Source organism: Anthonomus grandis, chromosome 3 (assembly GCF_022605725.1).
Source record: "Anthonomus grandis grandis chromosome 3, icAntGran1.3, whole genome shotgun sequence".
Taxonomy (NCBI): Eukaryota; Metazoa; Arthropoda; class Insecta; order Coleoptera; family Curculionidae; genus Anthonomus; species Anthonomus grandis.
Window position 1 is genome coordinate 32,104,314 of NC_065548.1, and position 21,411 is coordinate 32,125,724.

Consider the following 21,411-nt stretch of genomic DNA (forward strand, 5'->3'; position numbering starts at 1 on the left):
ATTGCATTAAATAAAGCATTTCAATTTATTTGAAGCAAGAACCTTAGAGTGTGACACTTCAAAACAACAAAAATACATAAGGGCTACTAATAATCAACAATATGAGTTGAATAGGTGTATTACTCTAAAAAAGTTTGAAATAGTCCGCAAAGTAATTAAAATAAGAATATTGAGAAAAAAAATTCAGAAAACAGGTCAAGTATTGGACATAAAATGTGTTGGGCCTTCCCACCATGGAGCTCCTAAAAAGGAATATCTTATTAGTTATATATTACACAAATTCCAAATTTACCCTATTTCATCTGATTTATTCATTTTGTTTGTTTTCAGTAATATTTATTTTTTTGTTTTAAGTTAAATTTTTTTTTCAATCTTATCGGCAAGTGTATATATTTTATTGGACGTCAAAACGTCAGACGTTAAAACGTCTTATAGACATAGAACCCTAGACGTCTTAGGTTTTTCTATGTAAAGTATATGCCTTTTCAAGTAACCATATGTAAACTTTTGACTCTGAGTTTTTATTATTAAAATTATTACTATTTTTTGTGGTAATTTTCAGCTATTTAAGTATTTGCTTGCAGATCAAAGTATTCCCCGAAATGACGATAGTTTTTATTTAAATTTTGTGCATTTTCCATATTTCTTTCGTTTCCAAGTGGTTGATATTTGTTATTTTTGGTTTTGACAATATTGTAGTCAAAAGGAATGTTTAAATCTATAACAGTGCACTTTTTTACAACCCAGTTTAGCACTATCAAATTTGGTTCTTGTGAGGCACTTGTTGGTCAGTCTGTATTGTTGTGATCCAAAAATTTCAGTACTTTCAATAATTTTCTGTGGTTGGTATTTGTGGAAATGCCTTTACTTATTAAGCGAACTGATGACTGAACTGTAACTTTTGACCTAAGAACTGATGTAACACTTTTCCATATTGTTGTATAAGGATTCTCGCATAAAAAGTTAAAGTAATTTTTACATCCTTTAATCCTTGCAATATAATGGACTTTTTATATATCTTGTTAGTATGACTTATAAACATCTGTCATTGCTCATTTAGTCTTAGGCAACCTGACTATGTTTAGATTAATTCAGATTTGCCTAAAAGCGTCCGTGCCTTTGCTTTGTATTCACTTGTCTCTATGAGATTCATAGTTATAACTCCAACGCATAATGTGTGCCCAATAATTATTATACAATAGTTATTTTAATTTTGGGATAATTTTTTAATTTTCGCTTTATTTTCAGATATATTTAATTGAGGTCTTGAGAAAAGTAAATATAAATATATAGAAATACAAGCTTATAATCAGCTACCGGTTTGTGACTAATAAAACTCATTTGTTTGTTCTCAATATTTTATTATACTATACTAAATCTAATTTCGCACTATATTTTAGTTGCATTTTCAGGAGAAACTTTAAGAGAATAAAAAGTATCTTCATGTATAAAAGAATTGATAGCAATAAAATTGATAAATGAAGAATTACTTAACATGCAAGATAAACATTGTAAATAAAAGGACAATAAATATAACTTCCAACATAGAGTCAGTTTAACGTCTCAAGAATATAAAAAAAAGTAAACAAAACATCTTTTATTGGTTTTGGAGCAGTGCGACTGTCTATCGATAGTAACAAACATGATTTCGTTGATAAAAAGTGTAAGTATATTTCTGCAAACTATTTGCTATACCGAGTATAAACTATTGTCTGTGAACTATTTGGATACGGCTTCAAATATTACTATAGATGTTACTTGGTTGGTTTGCGTCAGATTTATAGTTTAAAGAGTATTCTGTTTTACTTATGTAATAAGTTTTCTAAAACAAACGGCTTTTATAGTTATTTTCTTGCTTTAAAATTTTAACTTGATCATAACTGAAGTGATGTTCTATTTTTTGAGAATGTTCAGCAACCGCGCAAGAGGTTTTTCCTAGTTTTTAATCACTGTTATGTTGTGTTATTCTCTGCTTTAACCACTAAGATGTTTGATTAACATAACAACCCGGACATTCCAAGCAGGGATTTTATATCACATTGATTGTGGTTAAAAAGAGTAGGAGACTTATTTTTAGTATTAGAAAATAGATTTCGGTTAATTAATGTATTGTAATTAGTTATTGTATTATGTTTTGATAAATTTCTTTAGGGAAACTTATTAAATAATACTGTGATTTGGTGCGATAAATCTTTTACCTAAGATAGTTTTTTAGATTTTAATTGAATAATGTGAGGTTCAGGTGATCCATCAATTATATATTAATAAATAATACCTGCTATAATATTATAATAACTATTATGTTATAATATTATAATATTATTATAATAACTAATATTATAATAACGAATTCTCAGTATCAAAAAATGTTTCCCGTTTTGGAAAACAAAGTTTTATTTCTAGTCGCCCTTTTGGTTCATCCGAAGACGAAAAATAAATGATCTAGTGTTTTCTAAGTATAATAAGATTATGTTCTAATTATAGCTAAATCTATTTAAGAGTTATACTATTTACAAGTATTTGCAATTATGTAGGACTATTTAGATTATTTAACTCTAAAATACCATTCCAAACCTACATTTAAAAAAAAAATGACTATCTAGTATCCTCGAAACAAATAAGGGATGTTAATATTATTTCTACAGGTATAGCTTTAAAGATTCTATTTAGTAAGAAAAGTCACTCTTACCACCCAACGTTAAAAATATGCAGGTAACCTAGCCTTAATGTAATTAATTTTAAGACAATTTATGAAATTTAGTTATAGCGAAGTGAACATACTACAGATATATCGCTGATATATCTTAAGGCTAAGCATTATAAATTTACCAAATATTATTAATTTAATTGCGAATTTGTCGATATTATTATATATAAGGTATTTTTTAACATCTATCCTGTTCAAATTCAAATCCTTTAAATATGTTGAGAATCAATGGTTTTATTTTGTTTACCCTTTGATAAAACAATATATAGATTTTTATTTTAATATTTGTTAATCATTGCGAGATATTAGTTTGTCTTGGTCAATTTGTTTGTCAAGCTCTTTAGATTATTGAATAGCCAACGCAAATATCTATCTTTGTTTGATCCTTGTCTTTAATAGAGATGCATTTAATATATTATTGATAACGCATATTCTCAAGGTAAGTACGTGACATAAATGTAAAGAAGAACACTTTTAGCTAATATATTTAAAGTGGTATTTGATAGCCATTTTCCATACTAGACTATATACTATTAACCGAAGTTTTGCTGGATTAAAAAAATATAAAATTCTTCTTGATTTAGAAAGTCAAAATATATAAATAAAGCAAAAAATGTCAAACAACTCTATAACTAAACTCATTAAGAAATGCCCCTATTAAAATGTAAGAAAATGACTGCTTCTGTACATTTTATATCAGTAAAAATAATAATGTAATATGTTTTTAATTTTACTTGAAACAAGTTTGAAATTAAATATTATTTCTGATAGGGTGAATTAAGTAATATAAATAATCATTGCCCACTACAAAATATAAAAGTTATTAAAAATGTGTTTTGCTTATATTACTATCCAAATATTTACACTTTCCAAATCAATAAAAAGTGCAATAAGCATTCTTTTTACAGTATCCAAATTATTATAAAATATATAATAGAATAATGATATAGAATAATTTTACGCTAGGGTAAATCACGATCCTAAACACATTTGTTGGGTGTTGTAATAAAAAATATAATATAAATTACAGACTAGCTTAAATATGTATATTTAAGCCAATTTATAGTTATTGTAATTTTTTTAATAAAATTAAGAATCCTTGACTCCTAATCTCAATTGATTTATAATGCGCTACAAATAAATACAATTTAAAAAAATTTAGTTAAGTGAAATACGTATTAATAATTAACTCCAGTATGAGATTATGTAAAAACAAAATAGTAAAAGATAAATATACACTCATTTTTTTTATATTTAAATTTTAGAGAGACGGTGACAGAATCACCGAACTTTTTAAGCTAGGATACTACAAGAATACATCTACTGTAAACAGCCTTGATCATAATTTTGTTAGATATTGATTAGAGACTACTTTTAGGGGGGTGTGAGATAGTGAGATAATGAGAAATAGCACCAATGATGCGTACAGCATTTTTATCAAGAATAAAGTGATCCTCTACATATTTTAAAAAAGGAATCAATTGTTAAAATACCATTTGAAAATTGCAAAATCTCTATAGGTGATATTATGAATTTAGAATGGTTTTTCTATTAACAGGAGGCCTTTGTAAGCAATTTTATACCTTTGTAATGTTTCATTAGGTCTTTGATATTTATTTTAAGGCTATATTGTACAGTTGTTGATTCTGGTTTAGGATATAAGTGGTTAAATATAATCTATGTATCTGGCTTACTTAATTTTTTTATTCGGCACGATGAAAAGAAGAATGTTCGTTTCTAGCCTCTAGAGATAAACTGCTAACACATAAATAACAATATGTCTTCGTTCGGAAAAAGTAAACGCTTCTACCTATTCGACGTTGCATACGTTTCCCTCTCTATCAACTTAGGGGCCTTTTGCTCGAATAATGTCCAACAACTAACCTTTTATGCTGAGTTAGTTATGAATATAGTGTATATATAAAATAATGAACGGTATACTCGGAAACATTAAATCTGTATATATTAATTTTCCAGGTAGAATTTAGTCAATTTCTTGTAGAATAAAGTTTCTTAAAAGGAACTTTATATATATTTATATTATATAGCAATATTCTTATTTGGCGCTACGTATAGGATAGTGTGATTATACCCTTTATCAATTCTCATTATGCAGAAGTGGTTTTTAAGTCTTAGTCCACTATCCAAATCTAAGGACATTACAAAAAGTGAGAGAAGGAACAGCAAAAATTACATATCCAGTGTATGGGAGTAAAGTGGTAGACATTTGTGCGTAAGAAGCACTCCTATAAAAGACCACCGCCAAAACTAAGACCCATCATGCCCTTCATCTCTCTAACAGCTTGTTACGCTTTGACAGAACCTCTCCAGCGTTTTAGCTCCCTCTCTCTAGGATGAACTTTTGTTGTGAGTTGTGTTGCAAAATATAGGGAATTTTATAATACTGAACTTTTAGGGAATTTAAGCTTAAATTTAAGCGAAACTTCTATTTTTTAAAATAACAATTTAATGGAAACATTTGGATTTTATTCTTCACTTATACCTTATTTTTCAAGACAATAAACTAATCTAGAAAGTTTTATTATCTGCATAAACGAATTATTTTCACAATAGGATAACAAAAATGCTGATCAAAAGAAAATTTAATCAAAATGCACCGATAAGGCTAGGGACTTAGATGGTTTAAGAATCCACTAAGATGAAAATTTGGCAATCCTATAAACAGCTACAATATTTTATATTACAATATAATTATAATGTGATTGAATTACGAGTAAACTTTTCAAATGTTCATCTAACTTTGCACCGTAATTTTTGTCATTTAAGTGCACCTCTTGTTAATAATCATCAATTTGCACAAAATTTCATTCCCACTAACGCCCAAACGTTATCAAAACTGGCGTATAAGCAAAATAACTTCTTCCATGAAGCATGGAAGATGAATTTCCTTTTTTAAAGTTTGTGTTTGTCTGAAAATTTTTCGAAGGCCCCAGAAATTTTGCGTCTAAGGAATTAACTCAATTAACTAATGTAGAAACTTATCCCCAATATAGCTACCCCGAATCCTATTTATTCGAGCAACCCACTGAGGTATATACATATAATCCCAATTAACTCCAAAATTCTAAACGACAAAATTACGAAAATTCATAGCATTCACTTCCAGTCAAAAATTCAGAAAATTTTTAGAAATCAGCCTCAACTCAAAAAATAACTTTAACAAATTAGACCAAAAAATTGAACTACCCCTTTTTTATCTTCCTGAAAAACAAATTATTATTGACTATAAATCTTCTGACTATAAATACCCCAAAAATAGCAACTTGTATTCAAATAAAATATTTTTATAACCTTTCGAGAAAAGCCTGTAAAAATCAAAACCTCTGACAAGATTCAAGACTTTGATGCCTTAATAAGCACAAAAAACTTCAAGCTTTGATCAATTATAAAAATCAAATCCTACATTAAGAAGATTTATCTATTAACCTGTAAATTAAAAACTTAAAAAACCCTAAAAAAAATAAGGCTAACCTTGTCAAAATTTTACAATCCCAAAACTTAGAGTTACAGTGGAAAGCCGCTCATATTTTTTTTATTACTTTTTGTGTTATCTTTTTATGTATTTTACTTCAAGTAATCTATTTTTGGCAAAATGAAAAATATGTTAAGGCTTTCTCAATTAAGGTTCTAGAAAAACTGATCAACGAAGACGTTTAAAATTCTAATGATGGAGGAGTAATGTCCAAAGACTAACTTTTTATTCTGAGTTAGTTGTACATCTAGGATAGACTTGTAAGACAATTAACAGTATACTCGGTAACATTAATATCATGTCAAAGCTCATCTCTGTTCATATTAACTGTTCGAGTAGATTTTACTCGTTTTTTTTAATAGTTTTTTAAAAGGAATTTAGCCAAACTGTATTCTTATTTCGTATAAAGTTTTGTTTTTTAATAGCCAGACCTCATGAATCACACTACATTATCTCCGATGCCTTTCATTAATATTTAATTATAAAATAAATTCATAAATATTTAAGAAAGACTTAAGCTAATCATTATCATACTCTCAAAAAATAATTCTACACTTTTTCGAGGACAGATATAGCGTACTGTGGTAATTAAACAACTGATATGTATTCTAATAAATTTTATTAGTAGTGTCTAAGACAGTAGGACCTATTGTTAATATCACCAATAAAAGATATCTTAGAGTTAAATTCTATGCGTTACTGATAAAAGCAACTTCTTGAAGTAATATATTTCTATGGAACTCATCCCAAATAAAGTAAGGAATAGATTCTTTGTTTTTAATTCCGACTATAATACTTCACCTAACTTGCTTTGACCACCGTCTATTTTTGAATTATTTCTAGGTAAAATATAACTAATTCAAAGATAATGAAACTAGGAAAATGCATTTTAAAGAGCCAGAGAACATATTGAAAACGCTTAGAAAATGGCACACTATTTATATGGATGTATGTATATAAAATTTGAACTGTTTAAACTACAGGGATTAACAATAAAATAATCTAAATTAGGATGCAAATGGCCCATTAAATAAGTTAAATGTAACTTCTAAAAACTAGACCGTACAGAGAAATAATGAGATTGTTTTAAAAATATTTAGACCAATTGTTATATAGGATTTCATGTTTTTTTTAAGTAATTAAAAAAAATTATATTTTAAAACTGCTTGGATTTTACTTGACCCCACACCTAGCTTAACCCTTAAAACTTAAAACAATATAACTGGAGTACTAAAATATCATATTAAAAAAATATAAAAGCTTAAATTCGATTCAGTTACTTTAATGATAAAAAAATCTAACGTATTTTTTAATTTGAAAAAAAAAATATTTACATACATTAAATTGTTCTATAATATGCTTTAAGTAGCCAAAAAATAATCGAACTCCTTATCCTTCGAAGTACCATCTTCAAAGCAGCGTTTAATATGAATAACAGAAGATCATCCGCCGAATTGATTTACTTTCACCTTCAGGCCACCCGAAGAATATATAAACGATATTCTGCTGAACCTAAACATTAACCAGTAGATCTTTACCGGTAGATCTGCTCGTAATAGTTTATTTTCGTGTGTGTGTTGTTTTTAGTTTTATATTTTTTTTATTAAAATGAGGGGTTTTGTGGTAAGTTTAGTTAATGATTTTTTAAGTCGCGGCTTAAAAATACATAAAAAACGAATATGAATTTACATAACAACGATTTAGTTTATTTATATTTCATATTTTTATCTATAATAGTATATATAAATTTAGTATATATTCTAATATAAATTGTATTTTTAATTACCATAATATTTAGAAGAAAATTACAGTAATTTTTCTTTAAAGCCTTTATTTAAAAATCTGTCGCTATCAATATATTTTTGAAGAATAATTTTTAAATTGAATATTTTCTTATAATAAAAATCTTTTTTTTATTAAGTTCTTGTACTATGTAATGTTCATAAAATATTCGTGCAATATTTCGTGGTTTACGTTTATATCACCTTAAAAATGACGTTACTTATTTATATTTGAGATTTTTTTAATATGATCTTTTGATGGTTTTAATAAAACCATGAAAAAGTGTCTCTACATTTCAATGCTTTATTTTCGATATTTAAAAGCAGTTTTTTTTTAATATTATGTCTTATATTTAATATATTTGAAATTGTAAAATCGGGACTTTAGTATGTTTTACATAAATGTATGTTTATCTCGTCTAGTCCTAATCTAGGAAAGTAGAAACAAGAAACAAGAAACTTTTACTTTCATTTGTAATAGCTATTTAATAAATTGTTCCTGACATGAATTTTATGTGATTCTTCATCATACAATAGGTTGCATGAGAAATACGCGGTATAAATTATAATTCTGAATGTACTTCCTATCACTGATAATGACTTTTTTTTATATTCACTTTTATGTAGTAAGCCACAAAAAATAATAAATATTAATTTTTACTGAGTTAGTGACATTTTTATTTTTGATCATTTATATTTGAGATCCACAGTAGCTAGTGGTTATTTATTTAAAAATATAGGAATATATACAAGCAATGGGTAAATAAATAAATTAAACCTTTATTGGTTTTGATCAGTACTAAATTAAATTAAGCTTTTGGTCCAAATTTTGTTTAAAGTTTTTTTTTTAATAATTTTTGTTTACAGGATTAGATATATATTTTAATTTTAATCTGAGCTATTTTGGCTTTACATTCATTTGACTTTTTTAGTTAAAAGCGATAATATTCTCCTAGTATCTGTTAAAATGTAGCTTATGATAATTGTTATAATAAAGCTAATTTTAATAATTGCATTTTAATATGCAAAATTGCATCTATAAGACAGCAGGGTTAAGAGACTTTTTATAAATTTTGATTGTATTTAAAATAATATCAATTTTCTGATATGAAATATTAACATGAAGGAATATTTGTTTTTTTGTGTTTTAGCAAATTTATTAAGTGCTTAAAATATACCTAAATGCTTAGTATAAATTCGTATAGCTTATAAATAATAAACTTTAGTTTTAAGTTTTTTTTTAATTAAACGAAAATTATTAATCAAGTAGTTTTGAATTCATAAATATTAAGGCAATACAAATAATAAGTTTGGAATTAATAAACTATAATTTGAACATTAAAATTTACCTCTTTTTAAGTCAAGTAAGTAAACAAATATAAGTTTGATATTAAATCTTAGTATAAACATAATAAGTTCAAAATAATAAGAGGTTATCACGACTAGTGCTTATTTAGTCCCTGATTAGTAATTTTTTATATTAAATAAAATTGTGCTTCATCTTTTAAATTCCAAACTAATTACCTAACCAAAGTAAAAAACAAAACATTCCTTCTGTTTAAATACATAAACAGAAGAACATAGTATGCTGAAGGTCTATGCATGTTTAATTGTAAATATATGCCTTGAATTAAATAGTTGCTTTTTTACTGTATTTTCACAGACAAATATAGTCGAAAATCGATTTAATGTTTCTTTTGTAAGAATAATTTCTTTGATTTGGTTCAAGGTGCTCTTGATAGATGTGCAATAGATACTCAGCGAATTTTGCAAGTCGAGTCTAATGATCAGCTTAATTATATCTTTTCTACTTACAATAAAAATGATTTTACGTTCCTCATTATAAAAGGCTTTTTCATTCTACATTTAACGTTACTTCATATTTAAAAATTGGTAATGCTGTTCCAGTATTGAATCACAAAAATAGGGTTGCAAAATTATATTTTATCCGACCAAAATATATTTTCAATGTTAGAATTGGGAAGAAACATTACGACCGCACTATAAAGTTTTTATTTTAGTTGAACTAGAATACTATTTAATATAATTAATTAAACTACTTTAAACTAATTTCTACAATTTTACATCGTATTTCTTTAGGCCACTCTAGCTCTATGCAGCATCTTCTGCTCATCACACGGTGCCAAGTTGACGAAACGTGAAGGTATGTAAATATATACGTATATATATATATAAAACAATCTGAATAAAACTTCTTGTTAGTACATTCCTCATTATGCATTAAAATATTTATTTTCTTACTTTCTACAAAAAAATACTATAAGACAACGGCCGCATTTGTACGATGAATTTTAACTATATAACAACACAAACTTTCCTTGAACTCAGGGGCTTGATAAATATTCAATTTTATTGAAATTTTGAATGGCTTGTTGATGGTAATATTGATTTAATTATGTATGGCGTTAGATAATCACTTGTAATTGAGGTGTCAAAATAGAAGATTTAGTGCTAAATGGGAAAATAAATCTAGGCAATTCGGCTCTAATCGTCTTTTTAATAAAACGACTTGTTTTGCGATGACCTCGATACTAATGTAATTAAGTTTTTAGCCTTGTTGATTCCTATTTTTTGAATATTTTGATTTTTGGTTTAGCATATTTGTATTTTACCCCATACGGCTATTGATATATTATTTGTATAAACGGCCATTAATGCATATAATATTAAATATGTAATTTTCTCAAGGAGAAATATTTTTCGATATTTTTAAAAGAAATATTATGAATATGCTGCTAAATTAGTTGGTCTTACTAGATCCTATACATATCTTTAGTAGTTGAAACACTGAATTGAAACAATCCATACAAAAGTCTGTTTTATGTTTTCTTTAATTTCTACTTGATTACAGCTTTAGAATAACCTATTTTTTCCTTGCTTCTGTACCATGAATAATTGTTCTTATTTATTTATTAATCCTATGCTCTCCAGAAAGCAATCAAATTTATGGACTTTTTATTCACTGTAATGTAAATATCTTCCACTGATGATCAAAGATAAAAAGGCAAACTTTTTTTAAGAGTTACGAACTATTCGCATTTCAAATTTACATTTCTTTGCTAATTCATCCAGACCGCACTTTTTTTGTTTTAGCTGTGGTCGAGTTTTTTGTTGCTGAGTTTTATAATATAAAAAGTTCTACATCATACAGTATGATTTATGTCTCTCGTTCGTGACCCCTTCTCAGGAAGACTAACTAACTTAAGCTGCTATGGCTAAAACCATAGCTACTTTCTATTGAGACACCTTTCTAAGCTCTCGTTTTACTTGTATAATAATTTTCACCCTTGCTCCACAGCATACTGGAGTTAAAGGATTCTATTTTCGGGGCATGATTTTCTTTTTCTTCTATGACGCGTCTGAACTAGTTACAGGTGTAAATAGACTAAAATGATCACCGGTTAGGGATTTTAAAGTTTCTGGGAACCGATTTTAGAATAGAGGAAAGGACAAAGAACCAAGCATCATTTACGTCCAACATGCATTAAAAAAAAATAAACACCTAACCACTTCTATTTTCATTATCTTAATCTACGACATCAATGTTTTTTTAATTTAAATTTAAAAAGTCTAGTACCGTAATATTTTTACCAATATACAAGCATATCTCCGCCATACATAAATTAAATGTAATAATCATAAAGTAATTTTATGAAATTACAGTTATTATCAGTGTAACGTTGCTATAAAAATCATGTTTTTTTACAGGAGATAAGAAACATCATTTTGTAATTTTTAGTGAAATTTAATAAGGTATTAAGAAATAGAAGTGTACATAGTTCAATATAAACTTCTCGATTTAACAAGCAATTAGTTATTATTATTTCAAAAATTATTATACATTAAATATTCATTACTTTCATTTTGTTATAAATTACCAATAAATGGAATTACAAATGGATGGAATTACAAATTTTAAATATTTTTATATATTAATATATTTTTTTTCAGCTCCTTTATCTGGCGGATACTCGTCTGGACGACCAGGAGGCAGCTACCTCCCACCATCCAATGGAGGTGGTTTCGGTGGTGAGGCTCCTTCCTCAAGCTATGGAGCACCCTCTTTTGGAAGCAACGGAGGAGGATTTGGAGGTAATAGTTTTTTCTGTTGTATGCAAATGTGGCTGATGTTAATTGAAAAATATCACATTAGTTTACAATTTAATTTCGGTTTACTTGGCATACGATTAATTAACATGGCTTTGCTATTAGCAAGACTCGCTCGGGGGTCATCATTGTTAAATTATGCAAGTGCGATTGCTTAAATAGTTAAATTAAAATGGCTTAAATAGAAAAAGGTATTTTAGTCTATCTATTATGAATTGAATAATCCGCAAAATACACAGTTGAAAAATAATAAAGACTTTTGACGTCAACAGATGTCTACGATTTATATAAATACACACTAAGAGACGCAATATTTTTCTATACTAGCAAAAAAAATTAACTACAAATAAAAAAGTAGGCGATAGCAAAAGTACTTACTACTTTTCACATTTAAAAATCATTTTTTTAAAACAAGCTATACTTTTAAATAGCTTAAACTATTTTATGGTAAATTTTAACTTTTTAACCAATATTAAATACAGATATTTTTAACGCCTAAAAAGTTGGCATTTAATCACAAAAGTTATTAAAAAAAAGGCGTTTTTTTTAGCCTCAGTAAACTACTTTTCCTGTTGCCTATTTTAAGAGACTTTCTGTATGCGCTTAATAATTTTTTGTTACCATAGTAAAAAAATTCTCGCAGGTGTGTATATATTGTTACATACTTCCCGTGGGTTCAGTACACTTGAAGCAACTTTTATTTACTACTTTACTTACAATTGCTTACTATTTCTATTCACTTATTGATTATTTAGCGTACTCACTTCTTTCAGTTTAATGCAAGCTGGGCATTCAGGATTTTGTTAAAAACTGCTTTTAGGTTTTCGAGGTGTTCATCAGTAGTTTTTGTTTTTTATCCTTGTAGAACAAATTTCATTAACCTCTCGAACGTAGCAGGAGCATTGCACATACCAAATGACATAACATTAAAATGATAGACGCACATGTCACAGGAAATGGGCTCTATCATTTTAATGCGGAGAAAACGCTTCTTCGATGAAATTTCTTATTGTCTTCTTTCTAAATGCCCACTTGCCAATATCTACATTTCAGATCAAATATCGAAAACCAGCTTGAACCGGCCAGAGTCGAAAGCGTATCGTCAATTCGAGGAATTCGGTAACTATCTTTCTTGGTAACGTCAGTAAGTTCTCTATACTCCACATAGAATCTAGTTGATCTATCCTTTTTCATTCCTATAATCCCTCGGTAATTCTTTTCTTAAGTATGTTGTTTATAAGAGACTCTGCCTCCTGGTGTTTAGTAACAGGTAGACTTCTAAGTGGCCGTCGGATTGGTTGAGCATTTCCAGTATTTATTTTATGCTTAACTTCTTCTTCACATCTGATCATAGATATAACTGCTTGGTATAAAGCCACCAAGTTACCCCTACTTATCTTACGACTTCTGGGGAGGACGTTGGTAATTCTTATGAGAATATCATCTTCTGATGGTACCAGTGACTTTGCCACAATGTACTTATAGGTATTCTCTTGTCCTTAAATGAATCCAATGCGGTTCCTAGAATTTTTTTATTACCACCACCCGAACAGAGTCTGCTGCCACCACCCTTATAGCAGCGCGCCTTCATTTTCACTGGTCAAAATAAATTCTTCCGACCCAAATCTAAAAATATTTAGCCTGTTGTCAAATCAATTGTTGGACTAACGTTTTATGTGTCTAGTGCGTCTATATCGATAGCATTGAATACTTTGGGGGTAAGGAAGGTGGTGGATAATTTCTTTTAATTTCTGCTTTATTACATCGATGATCTTTTTAAATATATTTTGTAGACGATCACTATTGGCATCACCTTTAGTCACTTCTATGAACACAGCTCTGATCTTTGGCCTGAAAATGTTATATGCAGCTTTAATTTCAAGAGCTTTATCCATCGCTTCACTGCTGTTTTCAAACTTGGTAATGCGCATCATTCGTTAGATTTCTCAATCTCTAATGCCATCTACGAAATGTTGGGCATCAAGTTCATCTTGGAATTCCTCAGAGGCTCCTGGTAGATCAGATAAATAAGACGTCCTATATCTGCTTCAAACTCTTGTAGTTTCCCCAGCTTTTTGATATTTTGATTTTACTTGAGATTGGTATAGCTGCTTTCGATGTTGGTCGCCAAATCTTCTCTCGGGTTATGACCAAAGTCTTATAGTCTGGTTGGTGAGAAGCTGTAGAGAAACTGTCTGGAGCAACTCCAAGGCTGATCCCCAAAGAGCTACCACCAAAGTAATTGCTTCATCCCAGTCATTGACTGCTGCATTGACGCTTGACATTACCCAAGAAATCTGGCCATCCAACGTTGGCAGCTTTATATTCTATAAGATGTTATAAAAGCTCAATCCCACCAATGGTTGCTTTTTTATCCAAATAATGTCGGACTGTAAGTTGTTTAACACAATCCCTTATGTTCTCCTAATTGCTGTTGTTCTTCCCGAATTGCTTTTATTTAATTTTTTCTTTCTGTCGTTCGCCCATGAAAGTAGCTGGTTTTCATTTCTGTAATCCGTCCTCTTGATTAAGCTTCTCTTGGCATCTTCTTTCTTCATTCTGTCGCCGCCTCTCTTCCTCCTCTTGTTTTTTCAGTAGTCGCTTCTCCACTTTATCCATAAGTTCAAGCATGAATTTATTCATTTGGTCACTTTGCTTTCTCGTATTTACCATGAAAATTTAATAATTCGTTTGCCTGATTCCTTTCAATGTCTGCTCTCCTAATACTTTCTTTCTGTTGTAAAATGCGCTTTGTTATCCAGCTTCTGACTCTAATTGTTACGGATTTACCCATAGATTCAATAAATACACCACTAATTTTATTAATTATTTAGCGTACTCAAATCGCAACTATAAACATCGTCCCTATATACAGGTTTAATTTTAATATTGCAACAAAATTCAGGGGCACGGTCCTTGGATGAAATTAAACAAAAAAAGTTCCTATGAACATGTCCTACTACTATATCCAGGTTTCTTAACATCTTAAATTTTACACCACAGGGTGGTAAACTTGAAAGAAAAAATCTTACTTTTTCATATAAATTTCATATCCCTATAGATATTTTTCTTAGCGTTTTTCCTATATACAAGTAATTTTTTATATTCGCCATTGGCGTTCATGAACTGAATATTTTCTTAAAAGAAAAAGGCTACTGGTTTTTCTTTATTTCTTTATTTCATTTAGGGCATATCTGGTCTCTTGGTAATTTTTTGTTTTAAATTTAGATTAGCATAATCTAGGCAAGATTTGTAAGGCAACTTTGTAATAATATTAAGTTGTTCTCTTATATTAGAATTAAGGAAATTGTAGACTGACGACGGCAAAGCTCAAAAATTTTGTGCATATTTCTATTCACTCACAAGATAATAAAATGTATTTTAATATTAAATTTATGTTATATTAAAATAATGAATTGAATCTCGCAAATGGTATGCCTTTGCCAATGGCGAAACTCTTTAATATTTCTTGCAGCTGTGCGCTTTTCAAATAATTCAATACAGATTAGATAGACAAAATATTTCTAACTTAATACAATTAATTTGTATTCTTTTTAAAAATAGCATGACAAATACGCGTTTTTGTAAAAATTACTTATTTTTTTATTTGGGTATCTGTTATTTTCATTTTTTTTTATTGAAGAAAATCGAAGATTATGCGCTTCAAATAACAAATTTAAAAGTATTTTTATATTGATCGGTAGTATATAGAAAATGTTTTATTGAAAATGATTTAGAAAATGTTTTATTGGAATATTAAAAGAGCTAATTTTTAAATGTACAGTATCTCAAATATTTAAAACTTTTAGATTTTCTATTTTATAATCAAATGTCACGCAAAATGATTTTTGATATTTTTACAATACTTATATATAATATGAAAAATTACTTCATTATTATTTTTTTATTTTAGGTGGCGCACCCTCTAGCTCATACGGAATCCCTTCAGTTTCGGCTCCGTCATCTAGCTATGGCGCACCTTCCAGCGGCAACTTTGGAGGTATTTGTGATAAGCTTCCTTTTTTCTTAATATAATATATTTTATAATATTTTTTTTCCTAAGGAGGTTTTGGTTCAGGCAATGGGTTTGGTGGACCTAGTTCAAGTTATGGTGCTCCCAGCGCTCCCTCTTCTAATTATGGAGCTCCTTCTCAAGGAGGTTTTAGCAAAAGTAGTGCCACAAGCAGCCAATACTTGCCTCCCTCAACTAGTTATGGAACCCCTGTAGGACCATCCAGACCATCTTCTAGTTATGGTGCTCCTTCTTCCGGTAACACAGGATTCGGAAGTGCCCCATCAAAGCCTTCAAGCAGCTACGGAGCACCAAGCAGACCATCCAGCTCCTACGGTGCTCCTTCCAAGCCCAGTTCCAGCTACGGAGCTCCTACTGGATCATTTGGGGGAAGTGCTCCAAGCTCTAGCTATGGTGCTCCTTCTTCTTCTTCTTCTTTTGGCTCAAGTTTTGGCGGATCTTTCGGCAGTAATGCTCCAAGCTCAAGCTACGGTGCGCCATCGGCGTCTTCTCCTTCATCCAGCTATGGTACTCCAAGCTCCAGTTATGGTGCTCCCTCTTCTTTTGGTTCAAGTTTTGGTGGATCTGTTCCAAGCTCTAGCTATGGTGCTCCCTCTACTTCTGGTTCAAGCTTTGGAGGATCTATTGGTGGAGCTGCACCAAGCTCGAGCTACGGTGCTCCATCCCTACCAACGCCCTCTTCCAACTATGGAGCTCCCTCTACTGGCTCCAGTTTCGGTGGTTCCTTCAGTGGAGCTCCAAGTTCAAGTTATAATGCTCCTTCCCAAGGTGGATTTGGAGGTGGATACAGCTCAGGTGGTTCTAAAAGCCAAAGCTATGATAGCAATGGTGGATATGTATATTAAGTAATACTAAGCAGCACACACTTGTAAATATTTTAGTTCTGGTGACTCTACCATTGTCGCATATTTAATTGTGTATTAGTTTTCATACCAGTATTAGACTCTGTACCATTTACATATGTCCATATTTGTAGGCAGTATCCATGCCACTTTTTCCATTATTATAAAAATGCTTAAAGATATTTCAACATAAATAAATGGATACTTGATGTAGAACATTAGTTTCGTTGTGTTTTTATTACTGTATTGTTCTAGTACAAAAATAGACTTGTTATTTCTAAATAGTTATTCTAATAGAATTCGTTATTAGCGGATTTTATCATTTATAAAGATCATATTTAATGAAAAAAAATCTGTAAAATCAATATTTCTTCTTAAAAGTAAAAGTTAAGATGAACACAACTTATGACACCTCACTGTGTGTTTAAGATTAAACACGATATATTATTTTATACAACCTTCTGGGTTATATTGTCAAAAAAACAATTTACTATTTTTTTGCGTCGGAAATATTGCAAACGTCAAAAATTTAAAATAAATTCCCGTTTTATTTTTTTTGGCTTAAAATATTTTCAGCACTGCAACGTTGCCGCTTATATAAAAAAATGGCAACACCAACACAATTTTTTAAATAGAACACCCTGTATATTTTTAAACAATTTGATTCCCTGCTTCATTTTGAGTATTTTTTAATTATACTTCTCTATACCTATTGCTGGCGGTTTTCGAGAAAATGCAATTTTTTTATAGTTTTTATTAAAAATAAAAGGATAACTACTTTGTTGATTGTTTATTTCTCAGCTTTTAAGTTCCTAAAAAGCTCACATTTTAAACATTATTTTAAGAAACCATGTTGATTACCTTCTCATAGTCTAATTTAATCCGCATTATACAGAGTCATCGAAAATTATATTAATATCTTTTATTAACTAAAATGGTGAAAAGTTTATTTTAAACCTTTATATTCTAATGGACCGTGAAAATACCTTTAATTAATTATAACATATTCCTATATCTAAGTAGCCACATTTTAGAAATAAATACTTATTTTTATAAAATGTGATAATTTTACACATTTTTATTTTGTAAATGACAGTGACATCTTAAGTTGTCACATATGAAAATGTGAAAATATTTTGATCCATATGGATGAAAAGGCTGACTTTCTAAGGAAAATAATTTGGACCAATGAAACAAAATTTTCCAAAAAGGAAAAGCAATTTTTGGTAGAAGAAGTAATCATTTTTGGGTCTTTCATTGATTCTTAGCAGCTGGCATACTTGTTCGAATACTTGTTACTCAAAGTTCCTTTCTTGATACCAAATCGGCATATCCAGTTCTGCAACAGCACTTCAGCTACGGTGGTTGCTTCTTGGTTTAAAATGGAATAAACCTCAGGAGGATAAACCACTTACTAAAGTAGTCCATATCAATCGCATATCAAAGCATATTAATTTTTTAAGCTGCTAGTAGGAAAAGTTCCTTCTAGGTTTATGGTAATTCGTTCAAGGCTGCACCAATAAGATACTGCATCATTTCCCCTCTGTCTGGGTCCTTGAGCCTTGCTTGATGTACATTGCTCACATTATCAGCACCATCTTCATAAATGCTTAGCCAGTAAAACCTTTCGCTCACATTTGCAAGTATCTTACTAACTCCAAAATGTCTTCCGTCAAGACCGCCCGCCATGGATAGTTTTAAGAACTTCTGAAATCAGTTTTTGACAGGGGACTGTCAGATCTGTCTTTTCGTTTCCATCTGGGCTCTCTCAGACTCTTTTTAATAATCCTGTATAAACAACGAATTATTAATGGAACCAGTAAGCTTTTAGTTCTGGAGATTTTTCAAAAATATTTTTCCATTTTGGCTTTGAAATTTCTCGAGACTTCAGTTCATAAATAAGGCCAAATACTGGGTCAGCACACAGAGCCTGTATTTGGCCACAAATCCCATTCTTCAGAACTGTTAAGGTTAATACAAGCAAATATCTGGGGATGTTGTTTTAATTCCTTTTAAAGACAATATTGACAAGTTGCAACTCAATGCAAAGTCTTCTGCATAAAGCATTGGCGTTTTGGGTATTATTCGCCTTTTCTATGTTCTATTGTAAAGTGATATAGTTATTGAATCCACTTTGCTATTTATCCTTCAAGGTTTTAAAATGAAACAGCCATTTCAGTGAAGCATGGTCAGTTTTAAGTATGAATCGTTGATCTTACAAATATTAATGGAAATGTTCAATAGTTCTTTCTGGCTTTGATAGAGTTTTACTGAAATAACCTGTCAAATAAATCACTTGCTCGCGATCTTTATATTTTTGTAAAAGGATAGCTCCAATTCCAACATGACTGCACGTGTATCAAAAATAAAAATCATCTATTATAAAGTTGTAAAATCTATTGTATCTTTCTATTGTAAAGGAAGGGAAGCGATTCTGTTTTAGGTGAACTCCTTGCGGAATGTTCTTCCAATAATATTGAAGCCAGCCATAGTGTAGAAATTGAAACGTTTGTTAATGAGAAGACGACTGAAAATCAACAAGTAGCAGTACAAAGATTGAACAAGCAATCAACAAGAGAAATTGAAATTGAGAGCGTATCAAACTTTTTAAGATCTTTAAATGATGAGACTTATAATAAGTAAGTTATCTTTTTATAAAATTATATAAGATGTATTAACATATACCTGTAAATGTCTAGGTGCATGAGACAGCTGATGGAATAGGTAAATAAGACAAATACAGGTAAACGAAAAATGGACAAACAAGTTTATTTTCCATCAAAGAAGAAGAAGGAGCAATAAATAAAAATAATAAATTATATATTTTTTTCTATTTATAAGTATTTTTTTTATATAATAGTAGGTATATTTTTATAGTTTTAAGTATATACATATCTATATGTGTATTTTAATTTTTTATGTAAGTTTTAGGCAAATATTTGCCTAAATCTCATAAGTTTCTTGCAGTTTCTTCTTATGAGTATTAATCGAAACTGCAAATTGTAAACTAATATTTTAGCATAAAATAATTAAGTTTCTTTTCAACTTAGTCATATACTTGTATTTGCAGCATTTATAAAATAAAACTTTTAATATATGGTACATTTATATAACAGTATAACCAATTAAATCCATTGTGTTTTCACTTACCAAAATTACCTCTCTACCTAAAGGTATAAAAGTTATTTTAAAAAATAGGTACTTATTTCAAAAAGATTAATAACATTTATATATTTAAGATTAAAATTAAAGTACAATACTACAATATTTTATAAATTTTGTTTTCCATTTATTTATTTTTTCTAAATATACAATACCCTATTGTTTAAGTTGGGCTTTTCCTTTTGATATGTCCACATATAGAGAACTTAAAAAAATAATAGTTATTTGTATGACTTATAACAAAAGGAAGCAAAGTGCATAATTTCCTTACGTGGATGAAGTTTGATCCAGCAAAAGCATCCACAGTGAGGAAATGACACTGCTCCTACAGTATTCATATAATATTTTCTACTTTCATTCTTATTAATAAGCACAATTTAATGTAAAAAATGAATTTTATAAAAAATAATAAGCAAGATATAGTCAAATAAAAAAATTCAATTAGGCAGGGAAATAAAATTAAAAATTTTCTTATAAGGTAGTAGAAAAATAAAATTTTCAAATAGCACTTTCTCAAAAATAAACTATAGTAATTTTAAATAATATCCAAAATCAAATAAATCCATGTCTGCCCAAAGAAATTTTTAAAAATATTTATTCAAAAAAAATAATTCAATTTCCATTCCATTGGATCATTCAACCAAACTGCATTTTTTTGATACTTACATTAGGGTATTATCTATAAAATTAATAATTCAATTTTCTTGTTTGCATCCTTTATTTATATTTAATTTATTTAAAGAATCAATAATTATTATTATTCCAGAAACGCTTTTTTATTTTAATTAAATTATTATTCCATTAATTATTATTTACATTAATTTTTGATTTCCAGAAACCGCTGCTTCTAGCAGCAAACATTGCTCTTTTGTTGGTTGCCCGCCATTCACATAATATTTAAATATCCGAATGGGATAGTCGGGTGCTTTTTAGTGGCGTCTAATGCAGATGTGTCACACCATATTGTAACCACTAAAGGTACATTACAGAAAATATAAGCGGGCTTTCCACTTGATTGCATGCATGCAATCACGCATGGATCATGAACAACAAACGCATGCAAAACTGTGCTTGCCATTTGTATCTTGCCTAATGTTGTTTCCATTTATGCCTCAATTTCAAATGATATTGCCGCTCTTTATATCCACATTTGTTTAAACATTTGGTGTTAGTTGTGCTGCTCGTCTTTTTACCAATGTTGAATAAAATACAAATTGGTGCAATTGCTGCTGCAGTTGCAATGATGTTGAGGCGGAAAAAAAAAC

General features: G+C 29.3%; 1 protein-coding gene across 1 annotated transcript; it reads left to right on the top strand.

The window, feature by feature from the left end:
• The first annotated feature begins 7,696 nt into the window (after positions 1-7,696).
• LOC126734402 (pro-resilin-like) lies at positions 7,697-17,205 on the top strand. Its single transcript, XM_050438025.1, has 5 exons — positions 7,697-7,823; positions 10,082-10,145; positions 11,954-12,094; positions 16,023-16,109; positions 16,173-17,205. Exons 1-5 carry the CDS (start codon positions 7,809-7,811, stop codon positions 16,985-16,987), a joined length of 1,122 nt encoding a protein of 373 aa, XP_050293982.1. The 5' UTR covers positions 7,697-7,808; the 3' UTR covers positions 16,988-17,205.
• The last annotated feature ends 4,206 nt before the right edge of the window (positions 17,206-21,411 follow it).

Coding starts and splice junctions, on each gene's coding strand:
- LOC126734402 (XM_050438025.1), top strand. Junction 12,095..16,022: donor CAACGGAGGAGGATTTGGAG/GTAATAGTTTTT, acceptor TTTTTATTTTAG/GTGGCGCACCCTCTAGCTCA. Junction 16,110..16,172: donor TTCCAGCGGCAACTTTGGAG/GTATTTGTGATA, acceptor TTTTTTCCTAAG/GAGGTTTTGGTTCAGGCAAT.